The sequence below is a fragment of the Phoca vitulina genome, unplaced genomic scaffold (genome assembly GCF_004348235.1).
Source record: "Phoca vitulina isolate PV1807 unplaced genomic scaffold, GSC_HSeal_1.0 scaffold16, whole genome shotgun sequence".
Taxonomy (NCBI): domain Eukaryota; kingdom Metazoa; phylum Chordata; class Mammalia; order Carnivora; family Phocidae; genus Phoca; species Phoca vitulina.
This window is the reverse complement of record NW_022589719.1, coordinates 21645169-21659756: the sequence shown is the minus strand read 5'-3', so window position 1 is coordinate 21659756 and position 14588 is coordinate 21645169. Positions and strand designations below refer to the sequence as shown.

The 14588-nt window shown below is 57.8% G+C and overlaps 1 protein-coding gene across 1 annotated transcript in view; it reads left to right on the top strand.

The window, feature by feature from the left end:
* The first annotated feature begins 5003 nt into the window (after positions 1-5003).
* The window catches only part of ALX4 (ALX homeobox 4), a 38848-nt gene continuing 29263 nt past the window's right edge, over positions 5004-14588 (top strand). The window contains exon 1 of the mRNA XM_032415069.1: positions 5004-5445. Within this exon, the coding sequence (XP_032270960.1) occupies positions 5004-5445 (442 nt within the window). The remainder of the gene's footprint in view (positions 5446-14588) is intronic.

Sequence of the window (14588 nt, the reverse complement as noted above, 5' to 3'; positions counted from 1 at the left end):
TTTTAATCACTGTAAAATAAGAATAATAGTACCACCATGGGGCTATTGTGAGGACTGCAAAGATCTCCACGTGCAAGAACTTACTTGTAACAGTCGTCCAATACACTGTTGCTAATATGTTATTTCCAGAGTGTGAGGCTTGTGTACAGGGGTCTGCAAGGTAGGGAGGGGTCCTGTGCAAAATTTATAAGACTCCTGCCTCCCCAATTTATATCTTAACTCTTCCTGCCCATTCTGCAGGTGTCCAAAATGGCCTTTCATCGGCCCCAAACTTCTGGGCAGTCTTTGTTGCCTCCTGCCATTTACCAAGGGGCAACTTGGAGCCAAGGAGTCCGCACTCCCGCTGAGGTGGGTATGATCCCCATTTTACTCACACTGCAAGTTGAGGTTTGGGGCAGTCGGGAGAAGTCCCGTAGAAGACAAGCCTGTCTGCCCGCCCCCGGGGGGCGGCGGCTAGAGTACCCAGGCCCTGAGCTCCACTGTTTGTCCAGTAGGGGCAAGAATGCAATGGGGAGAGCTCAGACCAAAGGGGGTGGCTCCAAATCCATCCTTCCCCTTGAAAGAAAGGTGTGTCTGCTGCGTCTTTCCCCAATCGGGACCTTCTACCCAACTCACTCCTACATGCCTGATCTCCAGAGTTCCAGCCCCTAACTGCAGGGACTGGGCAGTTACCCTACAGTGCTGGAGCATGCTCCCCTGCTATTCATTCGTTCATTCATTCGTTCATTCATTCGTTCGTTCGTTCGTTCATTCACTCCTTCAGCCATTCATTCAATAGATATTACTGAGCGGTACCATGTGCCAGGCACTTACTTCCTACTGGGGAGACAGTAGCCAAGAACTCACATTCTGGTAGGAAGACAGACAATAAACCAAGCAGATCAACAAACGTGGAAATAATGTCGGATCAGCATAGATACTATGGAAAAAAACAAACAGGCAGACGGCACTGAACAGTAGCTAGGGTGGGGAAGGCAGGTCTCCCAGAGGAGGTGACACTGAGCACTTGGCCTTGACAAAGAAAGGCTTTTTCTTCAGCACTTTCCCTTCCCCAGCGGTGTGGGGAGCCCTCAAAAGGGGGAAGCTGTTTCCAGCCCTCAGAGGAGGAGTTGCCACAGGGAGAAGAAAGGGGACAGTCATGATGTGGCTGCAGGGGGTGGGGGTGCGGGACCTAAAGCAGAGAGCCCTGCTGACCCCCACTGTTCCTGGTGGCAGTGAAGTAACAGGAAGTACAGAGATGGCCAAGCCAGGGGTGTCAAGAGCAGGCGGAGGACCTTCAAGACCAACAGCAAGTCAGAGGGAGCTTTAGCTGCAGGAGAAATACCCTACCCGGAAAGCAGAGGCTGGGGCCAAAACCTGGCTTCAGTGCCCTCAGAGTTGCCAGGTGGCTGGTAACCTTCATTGGGGAAGTGCGTGGGAGGGGCTTGGCTTTCAGCAATGGATGGAGGGATGGGTGGGCTGATGGGTGAACAAATGACTGGACGCACACAGACAGAAATAACCCGCTACACTTATTAGTGTTCTCTCCCAAAAGGTGTGTTTTGGGGGAAGGCACTTGGAAGAGGGGGTCAGTGACGGTTTTCATGAGGCAAACAACATGCCCAGCATGTTCTCACCTGGGTCGCAGGCAAACCCACACCCAGGTTCGTCCTTCTTCACTCGCAAGCAAGTGCCCAATCTGAGTCCATCCATAAGATACAGCATAGAAAGGTAGAATTCTGGTTCTCACGATGGTTCCAAGGATGCAGGACGTCAATGCACCAGAGGGATTCCGGTTGAAGGCATCAAATGCCATACCCGCTTGGGTTTGAAATTCCCCAGGCAGTTGGGGAAAAGGCTGAATAATGAGGAACTAATGAAATAGGTAATAAAAACCAGGGTGGGTAGGTGGTGAGAGGCAGGGCTTAAAGAAAGCTTCCTGGAACTGGGCAGGTTTTTTGCATTGAGAGCTTGCAGCAGCGCAGAGATCACTGGAGAAGATCGTGTCATTGCAACTGCACCTGTCTTGCACCCGTGCATTTCGATGCTTCCCCTCATGTCTAGGCCTGGAATTGGAGGGGTGGGGGAGAAACAGAGGGTTTGCTGCCACGGCGCAGGGGCTTGTGGGCAGCTTCTGGGTGCATGGAACGGAGAGCCTGCTCGCTTGGCACTCCTTGGCAAAAATTCACCCCTAAGCCTCTGGACCACACGCTGTTTTTTCGTTCATTCATTCAACACACATTTTATGAGGACCTATGATGTGTCAAGTCCTATAGTGAACAAAACAGGCCTGGTCCCTGTTCTGAGAGAACTCGCTATTCTTGGGCAGCCCCAGAGAGGTTGGCAGGCTCTTAATTTTGTCGCTTCATTCCTGAAGCGGGGGAGGGATAAAGGAAGCCAAAAACCCTGGAACTAGTATGGCAAGAGGCAGTGAATAGAAACCTGGGTCCAACAGCTCTGGCTTTAATATTTTTTTTCACAAATATTTGTGGGGCACCAAGCTTGGAAGAGACTGCCCTCTAGGAACCTCTGACTAGTGAGGTCAAGATTCACATGGACATGGGCAACCAAGACAACAACGGGGTCCGAAATAGAAACTCAGCAAAAGGGAGCACCATATCCCACTGGGAGATATGGGAAGGCTTTTGGGAGGAAGGGACCCTAGCTGGACCCCAAATCATTTACAAGACAAAAGCGCAGGAATGAGATTGGAGAATTCCAGGTAGACGAAACCGCCAGGCTACTGCGCACCGGCAGAACTTGGCAGGTTCTGAGAACTGAAAGAAGTTGGCTGGACTGGAGCATTTGGGATGATGGAGGCTCATCCACTTTTTACTATCTGAGGTTGGGAAATGCGATGGTTTCTTTGAGTTTCAATCTACCCATCTGCAAAATGGGTAAGACAAGGTGAGTGATGTCACATTGTCGGGGTGGGGGGGTGGCAGGGGGAATGACCTGTGGATGGCTTCTGGCACAATAGGTGCTCAATAAATATAAGATGACATATATCTGCGTGGCTTACGTCTGCGGGCCACAGAGGCACGGGTCCCATGGGCCGCGGGGGAGGGGTTCAGACCTGCACACCCTTGGCCTAGGTTTTCGGAATATCTTTATTAACGAGCACTTCAAGGTAAGCCGCGATGGAAACCAGATGTGGGATCCAGCAGTCAGCGGCAGAGCAAGGAGCAGAGATACCAAGGGAGTGGGGTGGGGGTGAGGATTAGCCCAGCTGAGGTTGGGGGTAGAAGCACGACCCCCCAGGTATTTTTTCTTTGCGGGACCTTAGGTGCAGAAGATTGATTTCTGACCCGCATCCCTGGGTTCGTGGCGCTCAGGCACTCTCTCCTTTTACTTTGCCCCTTCACCTCGCACCCCATCCCCCGCCTCCTTTGAGGTAAATCCTCAATCCACGGACTTTCCCTGCAGTTTATCAAAAGCTGCTCTAAGTGGTCTCCTTCCAACTGAGTCATTCCCCAGTGGGAGACCCATTTCCTCTGCTTTTTGCGTTTTCGCTGTCCCCAGTGCCATCCCAGGGCCATGGAGGGACTAGCCCCAGCATGGGTTCCAAGGCGGGCCCCCGCCAGATGACCGCACCTCTCTGAGCCTCGGTTTGTTCATCTAAAATTGGGGACCCCAACCTCCACCCTTCACAGTTGTTGTGAGGCGGCGCAATCGATGACCAACCCTGGGGAAAAGGCTGGACGCACCCTAAAAGTTCTTCTCCCTTGCTGTGGCTGGTCCCAGTGCCCCGAGGCGCGCACTGCCGAGGGAAACCACAACCCGTCAAATCCAAGCCATCGGTTTTACAGTGGGAGACAGTGAGTCTAGAGAGAGAAAAGGCTTCCTCACCCTTACCCCAAGCCGTGAGCAGGTGACAGCGAGACGACAGGGCACAGCCAGCAGGTCTCCAAACTCCTCGCTCTCCACCCCGCGGACCGAAAACCCCCTGGGCTGGGTGCAGATGGGAGGAGAGCGCGGCTCTGTCCCAGGAGGGGAGGGAGGGGATCGAGCTCTAAAGCTTCCATAACCTGGCCCATCAAGGGCTCCTCTGGTGTTTGAGCGCACACAGGCCCCTCGACACCCTGCCCCAGCACCCATGTAGGGGAGGGAAATAGTTAATTAGACGGGAAAGTGGCTGAGCACAGGGCTACCGCCTTGGGTGTGTGCTAATTTCGTAGAGGGACCGAGAATGGGGAAGAGGGGTTGGAAGCAGAGAAAGAGGCACTGGTGGGAAGGCCCAAAGCTGTGCCGACAAATTCGAAGGTCATTGTCCCAAGGACTGCACTAGGAGGCTAGCGACCCTTCTGACTCTGAAAGTGAAAACCTGTTAGGTATTTTTTGTTTCTTTTCTTTTCTCTTTTCTCTTCTTTTTTTCTTTCTTTTAATCTGTCCCTAAAGTTTTGCCTGCCTCCCTCCCCTGGGCCAAACCTTGGACCCGCCATTCTCAGCCTAGTTTCGGGAGTCCTAGGGCCGGGTCACCTCTCCCACCCGGCCTAGAATCGGAAAGGCCCTCGGGCGCCTCCGGGTTTAATCCCCAGCGAGCGAGTTAGTAGCATCTCCGTGAGAGAGAGGAAGGGAGGAGCAGGCGGTGTTAGGAGAGTAGGGAGAGAGGAGGGGGTGGGGTGGAGGAAGAAGGAGAGAAGGAAGGAGAGAGTCAGGGGGAAAAAATTCACTCTCCCTCTTTTTTCACCCCCACTTCAAAAATCTTAAGAGGCTTTGGGAGATCTGGTCAACTTTCCGAAACATCTGAATCTTTTTACAGCCCTCCGTTCTTTCCCTGGGCCAGCTGCGGGGAGGGAGAAGGAAGAGAGAGGAGGAGGGGGGAGGAGAGAGAGAGACAGAGAGACAGAGAGAGAGAGAGACGAGAGGAGAGAGAGAGACGTGGAGGGAGGAGGGAGAGCGAGCAGGCCCGCGCGGAGCGCAAGGCCACCGCCTCCCCGCCTCCCCAAACTCCCGGGCAGGGCGCGCGGTGGCGTCCTCGCGCTCTCGCTCGCGCCCCCGCCCGTCGCCCGCGCAGGCCAGGCATGAATGCTGAGACTTGCGTCTCTTACTGCGAGTCGCCGGCTGCTGCCATGGACGCCTACTACAGCCCGGTGTCGCAGAGCCGGGAGGGCTCCTCGCCTTTCAGGGCATACCCCGGCGGCGAGAAGTTCGGCACAACTTTCCTCTCGGCCGCCGCCAAAGGGCAGGGATTCGGAGACGCCAAGAGCCGGGCCCGCTACGGCGCGGGGCAGCAGGACCTGGCGGCACCCCTGGAGAGCGGCGCCGGGGCGCGGGGCTCCTTTACCAAGTTCCAGCAGCAGCCGCAGCCGCAGCCGCCCGCCCCGCAGCCGCCGCCGCCGCCGCCCGCGCAGCCCCCGCATCTCTACTTGCAGCGCGGCGCTTGCAAGACTCCCCCGGACGGCAGCCTCAAACTCCAGGAAGGCAGTGGCGGCCACAACGCGGCCTTGCAGGTCCCCTGCTACGGTGAGTGCACGTGCGGGGCGCTCGGGGCCGGGGCTCGGGGGCGGGAGGCAGGGCTCGGCGGGCCGGGGAGGCGCGGGGCCGCGCCGCGGGTGGCTCTGGGTCGGAAAACGGGCGCCGACGGTTCCGAGGGGACCGTGGGATCCGTCCGGCCCCCTTCATCTCCCCACGCCGAGGGCTCGGAGCGGTTGTGGCTGTTAAAGCCGCCCTGGGGTTTGTTTTCTCCCCGTCCTCGCCGGTTCCCCCGACCGCTCGCTTTGCGCGGCTCGCGGGGCCGCCTCCGAAGCGGATGCTTCGCCCGGCTCGGGGCGTGCGGCGGCGAAGTGTGGCGGCGCGACGCTCGGGCGCGGGGCTCCGGGGCTCCGGGGCTGCCGAGGCCCCGCTCCCCGCAGGCCTGGAGGCTCCCCGGGCGGTGCTGCAGGTGGGAGCGTCGCAGGTGCCGAGCCCGCCGGGAGCCCGGAGCGCAGTCAGGCTGAGCGCGCCCGGGGAGCCGCGGGTCGGGGACGCCGCACGGGTGCGGGGCCGCAGATGCCTGGAGCCGCCGAGGACCCGAGTTCGCCCCCTACACGCACCCCCCGACAAGCGCGGCTCGCGGGGGAGAGGCAGGCCGGCTGGCGTTCGGAGCGATTCTCGCCGGGCGAACCTGGGAGGCGGCTGGCCTCGGAACAATGGTTTAGGACCGACCGGCGAGAAGGCAGGGAGCTGCAGAGTTCCAGGCAGCGCAATGCTGGGGGAAGAGGGAAGCTTCTGGGTCCTGATTTGGGCCCACAGGGAAACCCGAGGCCTAAATGACCTCCAAGCCCCCTTGAGCTCGCAGGCAGGACATAGGCCTGGGCCCCCAGAGCTTAGCAACCATGATGGAGGAAAGGGCAGCCTGAGGCCAGAGCCGCTCAGGGACCTAGGCCTTCTCGCCCACTGAATCGGGATTGACAAGCCCCAAGCTGGCAAAGAGAGAAACCCAGAAGGGAGGGAAAAATCTTCCTGGGCTGGGAGCCCTGATACACTCTCCCTGAGGCCTTGGCCTTCAGGCAGGGCCCTGGAGATGAGCTGGTCCTGACACAGCGATGGCTTTGGCTGCACTGGTCCAGTCTGGATGGAGAGACACCAAGACTGGGGACAGACATGGGACATGGTGGAGGCCTTGGTGGCTAGAATTGCCTTAGGAAAACAGCCCATGGCAGACACTTTCGTATATTCAAACTAGCTTTCCAGAGGCTCACAACTAGTTCATTAGGTGGTTGTTGATGCAAACATTTGCACAATCATACACTTGACTACACACACAACCTCTTCCTCATGAGCCAACAGAGTCACACACTAAATACACTCAGTCATGTGGCCTCACACATAGTCACACACTCCCAAACCCACAGGACAGGACTGAGAGCAGATTTAGAAAGGTCCAGTGGCCTTTCCCCACTTCCACCGCCTTTCCTCTCCACCTTCCTGTGGGAATGAGATCAGGCACTCAGATCACAGACATCCACGGCCCCACACAGGTGCTCCTTCCCCACTCGGGCAGGCAGGGCTTGTCAGCTCCTGTCAGCAGGCACCCGCCTGCCAGGGCTGCAGACTCGCGCTCCCTCCTCCAGGCCTTACCCAGGCCCCTCCTGGTCCCTGTTGCCAGGACCATTAGGTGAGAGCAAGTCTCAGACTGAGGGACCCGTGGAGGTCCATTGTGCAAAGCCAGGAACCTCATAGGCTTTCTCTCCTACTATACTGGATTTTCATGTTTTAAAGAAATCCACCAAAGAGGCTTCTGCAGAGGAAGAGACATTACATAAGAAGAGGTGCCAAGCTGCTTCCAACCTCTTGTTTGGCAGATGTCTTCAGGTCCAGGGAGAGAGAAAGGGCTGGCCTCCTCTGGGCACTGTCTCAGAGCGTTGCTGGGCCCCCACACACCGGCCTGGCCCTTCCTCTAACTTGCATTAGCCGGTTGAGCAAGCGACTCCTCGAAGGCCCTTTTCCTCATAGAGGTAACTGCATCAGTGGGTGGTAAGTGGCCCCCCCCCCCCCCACGCCAAGAAAGCAAAAGTCTGGTCTCCTCCAAGATTCCACCAAAAGCCTCTGTGCTGTTGGGAACCTGTAGACACTCAATTCTGAGGACAGGGCAGGCCCTTGCCCCTGCTCTGGGCAAAGCCCTAAGCTGCAGATTGGGACAAAAGGAGGCCCAGAATCAGCCACAGGACCACCACTCCCCTGCTGCCTGAGATGGAGGCACTGCTCAGGGCAAAGCCACAAACAACAAACAGCTCTGTTTATTCTTCTCCTAGCAGCTGAGCTTCCCGGGCCAGGAGGAGATTTCTGGCCCTTGCGGAAAGATTAGGCACATGAAGTCCAAGATGAGAAACCAAGGCACCAAGAGGTTAGGCTGTGCCCTTTACAGAGGCAGCTGGGAGGAGGGCCTCTGGAGTTGGCTCTGTGGGCGGCCAGCAAGCAGGGAAACTGAGGCACACACTGGTGGCAGTTCTCTCCCACACTTGGAGAATGTGGACTCAAGAGGGGGTAAATGGGATTCAAAGAAAAAGCCGGCTCCCGTGATCTGACTGCAGGTAGCTTGGACCTTGCAAACCTCCCTCCCGGCTCTTTTGGTCCCGGGGCTGGAAGCTCCGTTCTGGATCGGCGGAAGGGCACCGAATGGGGGGCGAGGCCCCGGAGACCTCCTCCGGGACCTCAGCCCGGGGAGCCACTCCCGGCGCGTCCAAGCGCCCCTGGGCGAGCGAAGCCCCGGCCTGGGGGGGCTGCGCCAGGGCCACGCTGAGCGGGCGTGCGGCGGGGAAGCCGCCTGCAGTCCCCGCGGGCCCGGCCTTCTTCCCGGAGCTGCCGAAAGTGGAGGTGAGAAATCCTCTCAGTCCGCAGGCGTCCCTACCCCTTCCTGGGCCTCCGTTTCCCCCTCAGTACTAAAAGCTCGCCGAGCAAGCCGACTGGGCAGTCCCCTCCGGGTGCAGGAGATGATTGCGAGTTTGGGAACGTGCCCCACGGTTCGCGTGTGCTGCAGTCACCATCTCGCCGGGCTCCCGGGGCGCACCTCGGCCTTGCGAAGTCCTTGCTGGTTCCTGGCCCGTCCTTGGGCCCATGGGCCCCAGCGGACACGCCAGGTTGGAGACCCGACGTTTCTCCACCGCACAAAGAGCCTCCTCGTCGCCAGAGTGAGGTCTCCTGCGCCTCGCCCTCCAAGCCCCGGGCAGCCGCCCCGAGCCCCCCCGCGGCCGCCGCTGCCCCAGGCCTCGGCCATGCGCCCCGGGAAGCTTCGGGGAGCAGCTCTGCCCCCTCCTTCTCTTTCGCTTTCGATTCGGTGCGCGCAGGTTTTCGTTGCTAGCCGCTGGCTACCTTGCCATCCACGTGCCCCCCCACTCCCCCAAAGAAGCGCTCACAGCTCAGAGGTCGCGAGACGCGCGGGCCGGGCCGGAGACCCCTGGGGCGCCGCCGAGGGGCTGGTCCTGATTTGTCGAATTAGATGCAGTGTTTGAACGCTAAGGGTATTTATTTCCCCCCGCACCGACACAGTCCATACACCACCAAATGTGTAAACCCCGCCTGGGTCCTATTCGAAGTTAGTCAAAGAACCGGCGTGTGGTTTTGCATAAGAGAAGCCCAAAATAAGACCGCGAGAAACGGACAGGAGAGAAGAAGCAGTTAAGAGCCCCCGGGTGATTGTAGGATGATCGAGAGAAAACTCCAGCCTGGGAGCTGTGCTGTTGCCCACCCGGGTCACTTTTGGAGGAGGGGCAGAGAAGGAAAATGCTTTTAATGTTGTACTTTGTTAATTTCTGTAGCCGTCAGCGGGTTGGAACAGTTGGCCTAAACACAGATGACCTTAAATAGAAAAACAGAAGGCCTGGATTAAAGGTTTAGTATTTTAAATCAATCGATTTGCAGTTTTTTTTTATTATAAGTTATGTTCAGTGCAGTACACAGCTAAGTGGAAAGTTCGAAGAACTGTTCTGTAAACTACCACCGGAATCACAATACAGACGCATATATATACCCGAAAATTTGGGGGGAAATTTTTTTTTTTTGGTGAGTTGTTTTAAGAAAAATTCAGAAGAGACTTCAGAGAGCCGGAGACCCCACCCCCGTTTGCGACGGTGGTGTTTCTTGAGCAGGGTGACCTTGTATGCCCGGACATTTGCACCACCCGGACTGGAAAACGAGGTTACTTACCCGCTGCACCAGAAACCTCGATGCAGCGGCCAGGCTGTCCCGGTCCGGACTCCCCGAAGCCCCGGGCTGGGCAGACTGCAAAACGGAGCCGAGGTAGGAAAACAAGTTAAAATACCATGCATAACATTTCCCGAAGTCCCTAAGGACTTTCGTTTTGGAGAGCAGCGGGGCACACTTTTCCGGGGATGTACCTTCATCTGGGCCTCAGCCGCTTTCCTCCTGCAGCTCTGCGCGCGCGGCTTTGTTTTGATGGAAAATTGGAATACAAAGTGGAAATATGGTGGCCTTCGCAGCGGTGGGGGTGAGGGGAGGTTGGAGTCCCGCGTGCTCAGTCTGGGTTCGGGCTTCTCCGCTGACCGGGGTGCCTGAAGCAGCAGGCAGGGAAAACTGCCGGGAGCGCCCGAGGCTCCGAGGCCAGGCGTCCGGGAATGGGGAAGCCACCGGGCTTGGCGGTGCTTGGTTTTGCTGCAAGGAAACGGGAGTAGGGAAGAGGGGCTGCGACAGAGTGCTTGGCTAGAGAGAGCTCCCTGCCCCCGAACGAAGCCTGCTGCCCAGACACCTCACCACCACCACCACCCCGCCCCACCTAGGCCCAGGCACTGTTTTGGGTGGGGCGGTGGGAGCCCAGTTGTGCCTCTGGACACCGCCTGCCAGGCGCCATCTGGCCACATGCTCCCCAAGCTATGGGGTTCCCGGGCGTCAATAAAGTGACAAGGCGGGTCATCAGAGTAGGAAATCAAGACAGCTCCGTGCTGATACTGCTCAGTGAATTCAGAGTTTAGGACACCGGGGCCCCTTGCTCAGGGGCCCTGGGCACCACACACCTTTGTTGGCTCTGGATTAGACTAGTGAGAAGAGGCCCTTCTTCCGAAGAGTGCCCTTTTGCCGAAAGAAGATGCACCTCTCTCCAGCCGGCAATCCCTCCCAGTCGCAGGCTGGTGCTTCATCTGGGATCACAGTTATTCGTGGTCCCCAGGGACCTCCCCTCCGGAGCTGCAGCACCGCCCTCCCCAGCCTTCTCTGGTCTACAAATGTGCAAATGGTCCACACCCCCACCTCTTTGCAAGATTCTCCTTCCTCACCCAGTACAGGGGGTCAAGGTAGCCTGGGTCAGCCGTTCTCCCCCTAAAAAAGCTGACTCAGTGGTTGGATAGAAGCCTCCTATGTGTCCAGGGGGGTGTCCTGGGGACCTCAGACCTGCCCACACAGCCCCGGGCCCAGGGCATTCCAACACCTTACCAAAGACCTCTTCTCTACCCCCCATCCCACCCCGCAGGCACCACCAGCACCAGGGGGGTGGGTGGAAAGGGAGCTGAGGCTCGGCTGAGGGGAGGCTCGAGGAGGAAAAGGCTGGGGATTTGGGTGGCGATGCGGGGCAGCGGGCAGTTTCCGATTTTAGCTCCAGAGGCAGATAGAATTATCACCACGGAGCTCCACTGCACCCAAAATGCCTTTTTGGAGAGGAGGGTTTTACTGCGAAATACTAGTGGGGTGTGTGTGTCTGAGAGAGAGAGAGAGAGAGAGCGAGCGAGGGAGGGACTGAGGCGCCACCACCGGCCAAGTACCTGTCTTTCCCCGGCCACCGCGCTGGGCGTGCTTGAGTACCGACGCTCGGAGCTGCTGGGTGCCGGCCCTGCTGCGTGTTCCAGAAAGAGCGAGAGCTGGGTGTGCGCTTCACTGGATTCTTAAAGCAGATCGCCTTCGAGCAGATTCTCCGTCCAAACTGGGGGCCGCGGAGGGTGGGCGTCAGCCCCAAGGCCCTTGCAGATGGACTGCCGGCGACCCAGGCCGGGGCAGAGCAGCTGGTTCTCCCTGTGCTCCGAGCACCCTGGCGGCGAAGATTGAGAGGCTGTGGAAGGTTTGGGCGAGGACGCTAAGGTCCAGCGTGGCACACGTGCAGGGCAGGGGGCCCAATCCAGGACAGATCACGGGTCTCCACCGCTGAGTTCTCTATTCCCTGCGTGGCCTTGGGAAAGCCCCTTCCCCGTCCCCTCCTGGGTCTGAATTTGTGAAATGCAAGAGTTTGGACAATTTCCAAAGGCACTCTAGGGGTTTCTGCGAAGGTACCAGTCTGGACCCGCCTTCAACCCGCTTCCCTGGAAGCAGAAACGGGTCTTGAGGGTTCCCTGAGGTGAGCTTAGGGGGTACAGGGACAACGTGGGCAGCAGTTCCAGGATAAGCGGGCTGGTGGCTCTGGAGGGCCTTGGTTGAATGCAGGTTCTAGACTCCAGGCTTGGACTTAAATACGGAGAGGAGCCAACTGGGGAGCGTCTTCGTGCCCACAGATGGCCAGGCTCAAGCTGAGGCTCTGGGGTTCCTGGTCCCTCCCGTCTGCTCATGTCCCCTATCTCCACTCATGGTACCTATGTCCACACTTACTGAGCACCTACTATGTGCCAGACTTCCTCCTAGGAGAACGCAGTGCTTGTCTGCTATCCTATAGCTTAGGTCCTTCCAGATGAAGCTCTTTGGGCATAATAAATGTTTACTGGCTAGTAGAAGGATGAATGGAGAATTGGTGTCTCATTCAGAGTGTGGCTTGAGCATGGATAGGGGGGTTTTTATGAGCACGAGCACAGCATGAACTCAGTGGGGGTGTGTCCCGCCCATACTCACTGGATCTGGGGCTTGCGGTCCAAATGTGTCTCAGGGTGTGGCCACGGGTACTAATTGATGTGCACTCCTGCGTGAAAGACGTGCTTGCGCCCGTTGTACCCCGTGTGGGGGAGCTGCATGCGTGTTAGGGGGGCACCTGTGCGAGTTAGGAACGCCCCTCGGGGCCCCCTGTGGCACACAGGGCCTCAGCTGCCAGACTCACTTGTGGGGAGACAGTGACTAAGCGTGTGTGTTTCACAGCCTGTGGCCTTCCCAGCCACGGGTCCCAGCTCCCCAGGAAGGCTGACTCAGTGAGTGGCAGGAGAGTCCCACGTGGAGTCCTGGAGTCTTCCTGGGGCCCTGACCGGGTCCACCCAGCCCACCCACACCACAAAGAGACCTCCTCCAGCCTCTAGCTCTCAAGTGTACCCTCTGTCCTGTGTAGCTCACTGTGGAAGAGAAACCAGTATGGGTGCCATTTTTATGCACATTGCAGATCCTATTTAGCAGTTGAGCAAACTGAGACCCAGGGAGAAATGGAGCCCTGCAGCCCGGTTAGTGGGAAGGCAGAATGCACAGCTGGGTTTTCTTCCTTCCACAGCTGGGGGTGGGGGAGGAAGGGGTTGGGGGAATATCTGCTGGGCTCATCCACTCTCTTCCTTTGCTGTAACCCTTCCAAAAAGTCACACACTCTCTGTGGGCACCAAATAGGGCAGGTGCTTGCCGCCCCACGCTCCTGAGAAAGAAGGCGGGCTCCACCCTGAGAACCTGGGGATTCAAGGCAAAAGTTGAGTACCTGGGCTGGGGGCGGGGGGTGGGGGTCCCTGTGGGATTGCAGGGACTCATCCCACCTGTGACTCGGCTGGGACTCCTGATCTCTGCAAGTCTCCCTAGGACAAGTTTACTTCCCTGAGTGGCGGAAACCATGCGGGTGCATGCCTGAGGGAATTAGCTGAGGCCACATAACCAATCTTCTTTTCTTTGGGACGGCCACTGGTCCAGCCCAGGGCATTGGTCACGTCCAGGAGCCTTGCTTCTCCCCCACCACACACAATGGGTCACAGTGTTGGGGTGGTTGTCCCACCCAGGGTTGGAAGAGACGCCAGATGTCTGCTGGCTCAAATGTCCTGTTTCACAGACAGGGGGACTGAGATGCTGGTTCTACTTACTCATCACTCACCGAACTTTGCCTGTCACTGTGCCAGGCCTTGTGGGGGATTCTGAGAAGCACAAGACATGATCCCAGCCTTCAGGCCTGGAGTGGTAGAAAGATCAGTACTGGGCAAGTCCAGTTCACTGGGGCTGGTACTACTGGGGCTGGTACTGGGATGCGGAAGCCTGGACTCAGGCTGTGGGGCGTGCGTAGCAGGAAGGGCTGTCCGCAGGGCTTGCAGCTCATGAGAAGTCCTCCCCCCTCCTGTCCCATTCCCAGGTGAGCCTAACCTCGCCCAGTAAGGGGAGGACTCAGAGAGGTTGGGGGAAATCGGAGGTTACAGAGGTGGATCTTCTCTGGTAGCTGAACAGCCCGAGGCTGCTTCTTCCCTTCCTCCTTTTCTCCCTCCACACCTTCTCTAGAGAGCAAGAGGTCTGGGTTCAAGTCTTGGCTTTGCCACGGAAATGTGCCTTTAGAACACTCCCCTATCTCCACGATTCCACTCAATATTCTCATTTGCAAACTGAGGCCCTTTGGGCCTGTCCTGCCTAGGAGGGAGGAGAGCGTGGGGGGTATGAGCGTGCAGAGAGGTAGTGTGCCTTCAGGGTCAAGTTCTCTGCTGGGGAAGGATTAAGAGCCCCACCCCCTCACACTATCCACCCTTGAGGGCACTAGGATATTGCAAATGATGGCAAGGAGGTGGGGGTTCTGATCAGGTTTCAGAGTGGGGGATGGAGATTTTGGGGCTCTCCCAGGTGTATGGGCCCCTCAGTGTCCATGGATCTCCCTTGCAGGGTCTGCAGCCCCACCATCCAGCCGCATGGGTTCCCATCTGGCTCAGGTCCCCATTCGGGGCCTGGATCTCCCCTCTATAAACCCCCCGCATGACACTAGATGATTTCTTTTTTTTTTTTTTTTTAAAGATTTTATTAATTTATTTGACAGAGAGAGACACAGCGAGAGAGGGAACACAAGCAGGGGGAGTGGGGAGAGGGAGAAGCAGGCTTCCCACCTAGCAGGGAGCCCGATGTGGGACTCGATCCCAGGACCCTGGGATCGTGACCTGAGCCGAAGACAGACACTTAACGACTGAGCCACCCAGGCGCCCCGGCACTAGATGATTTCTGAAGCCCTTGGGTTCTGTGCCAGGGTCCAGCTGCCACAGCCAGGGCCAGCTCCAGTGAGATGGGTAACCTCCCTCCCCTCCCCACTGTCCTCCTCAGGTCTCCGCATT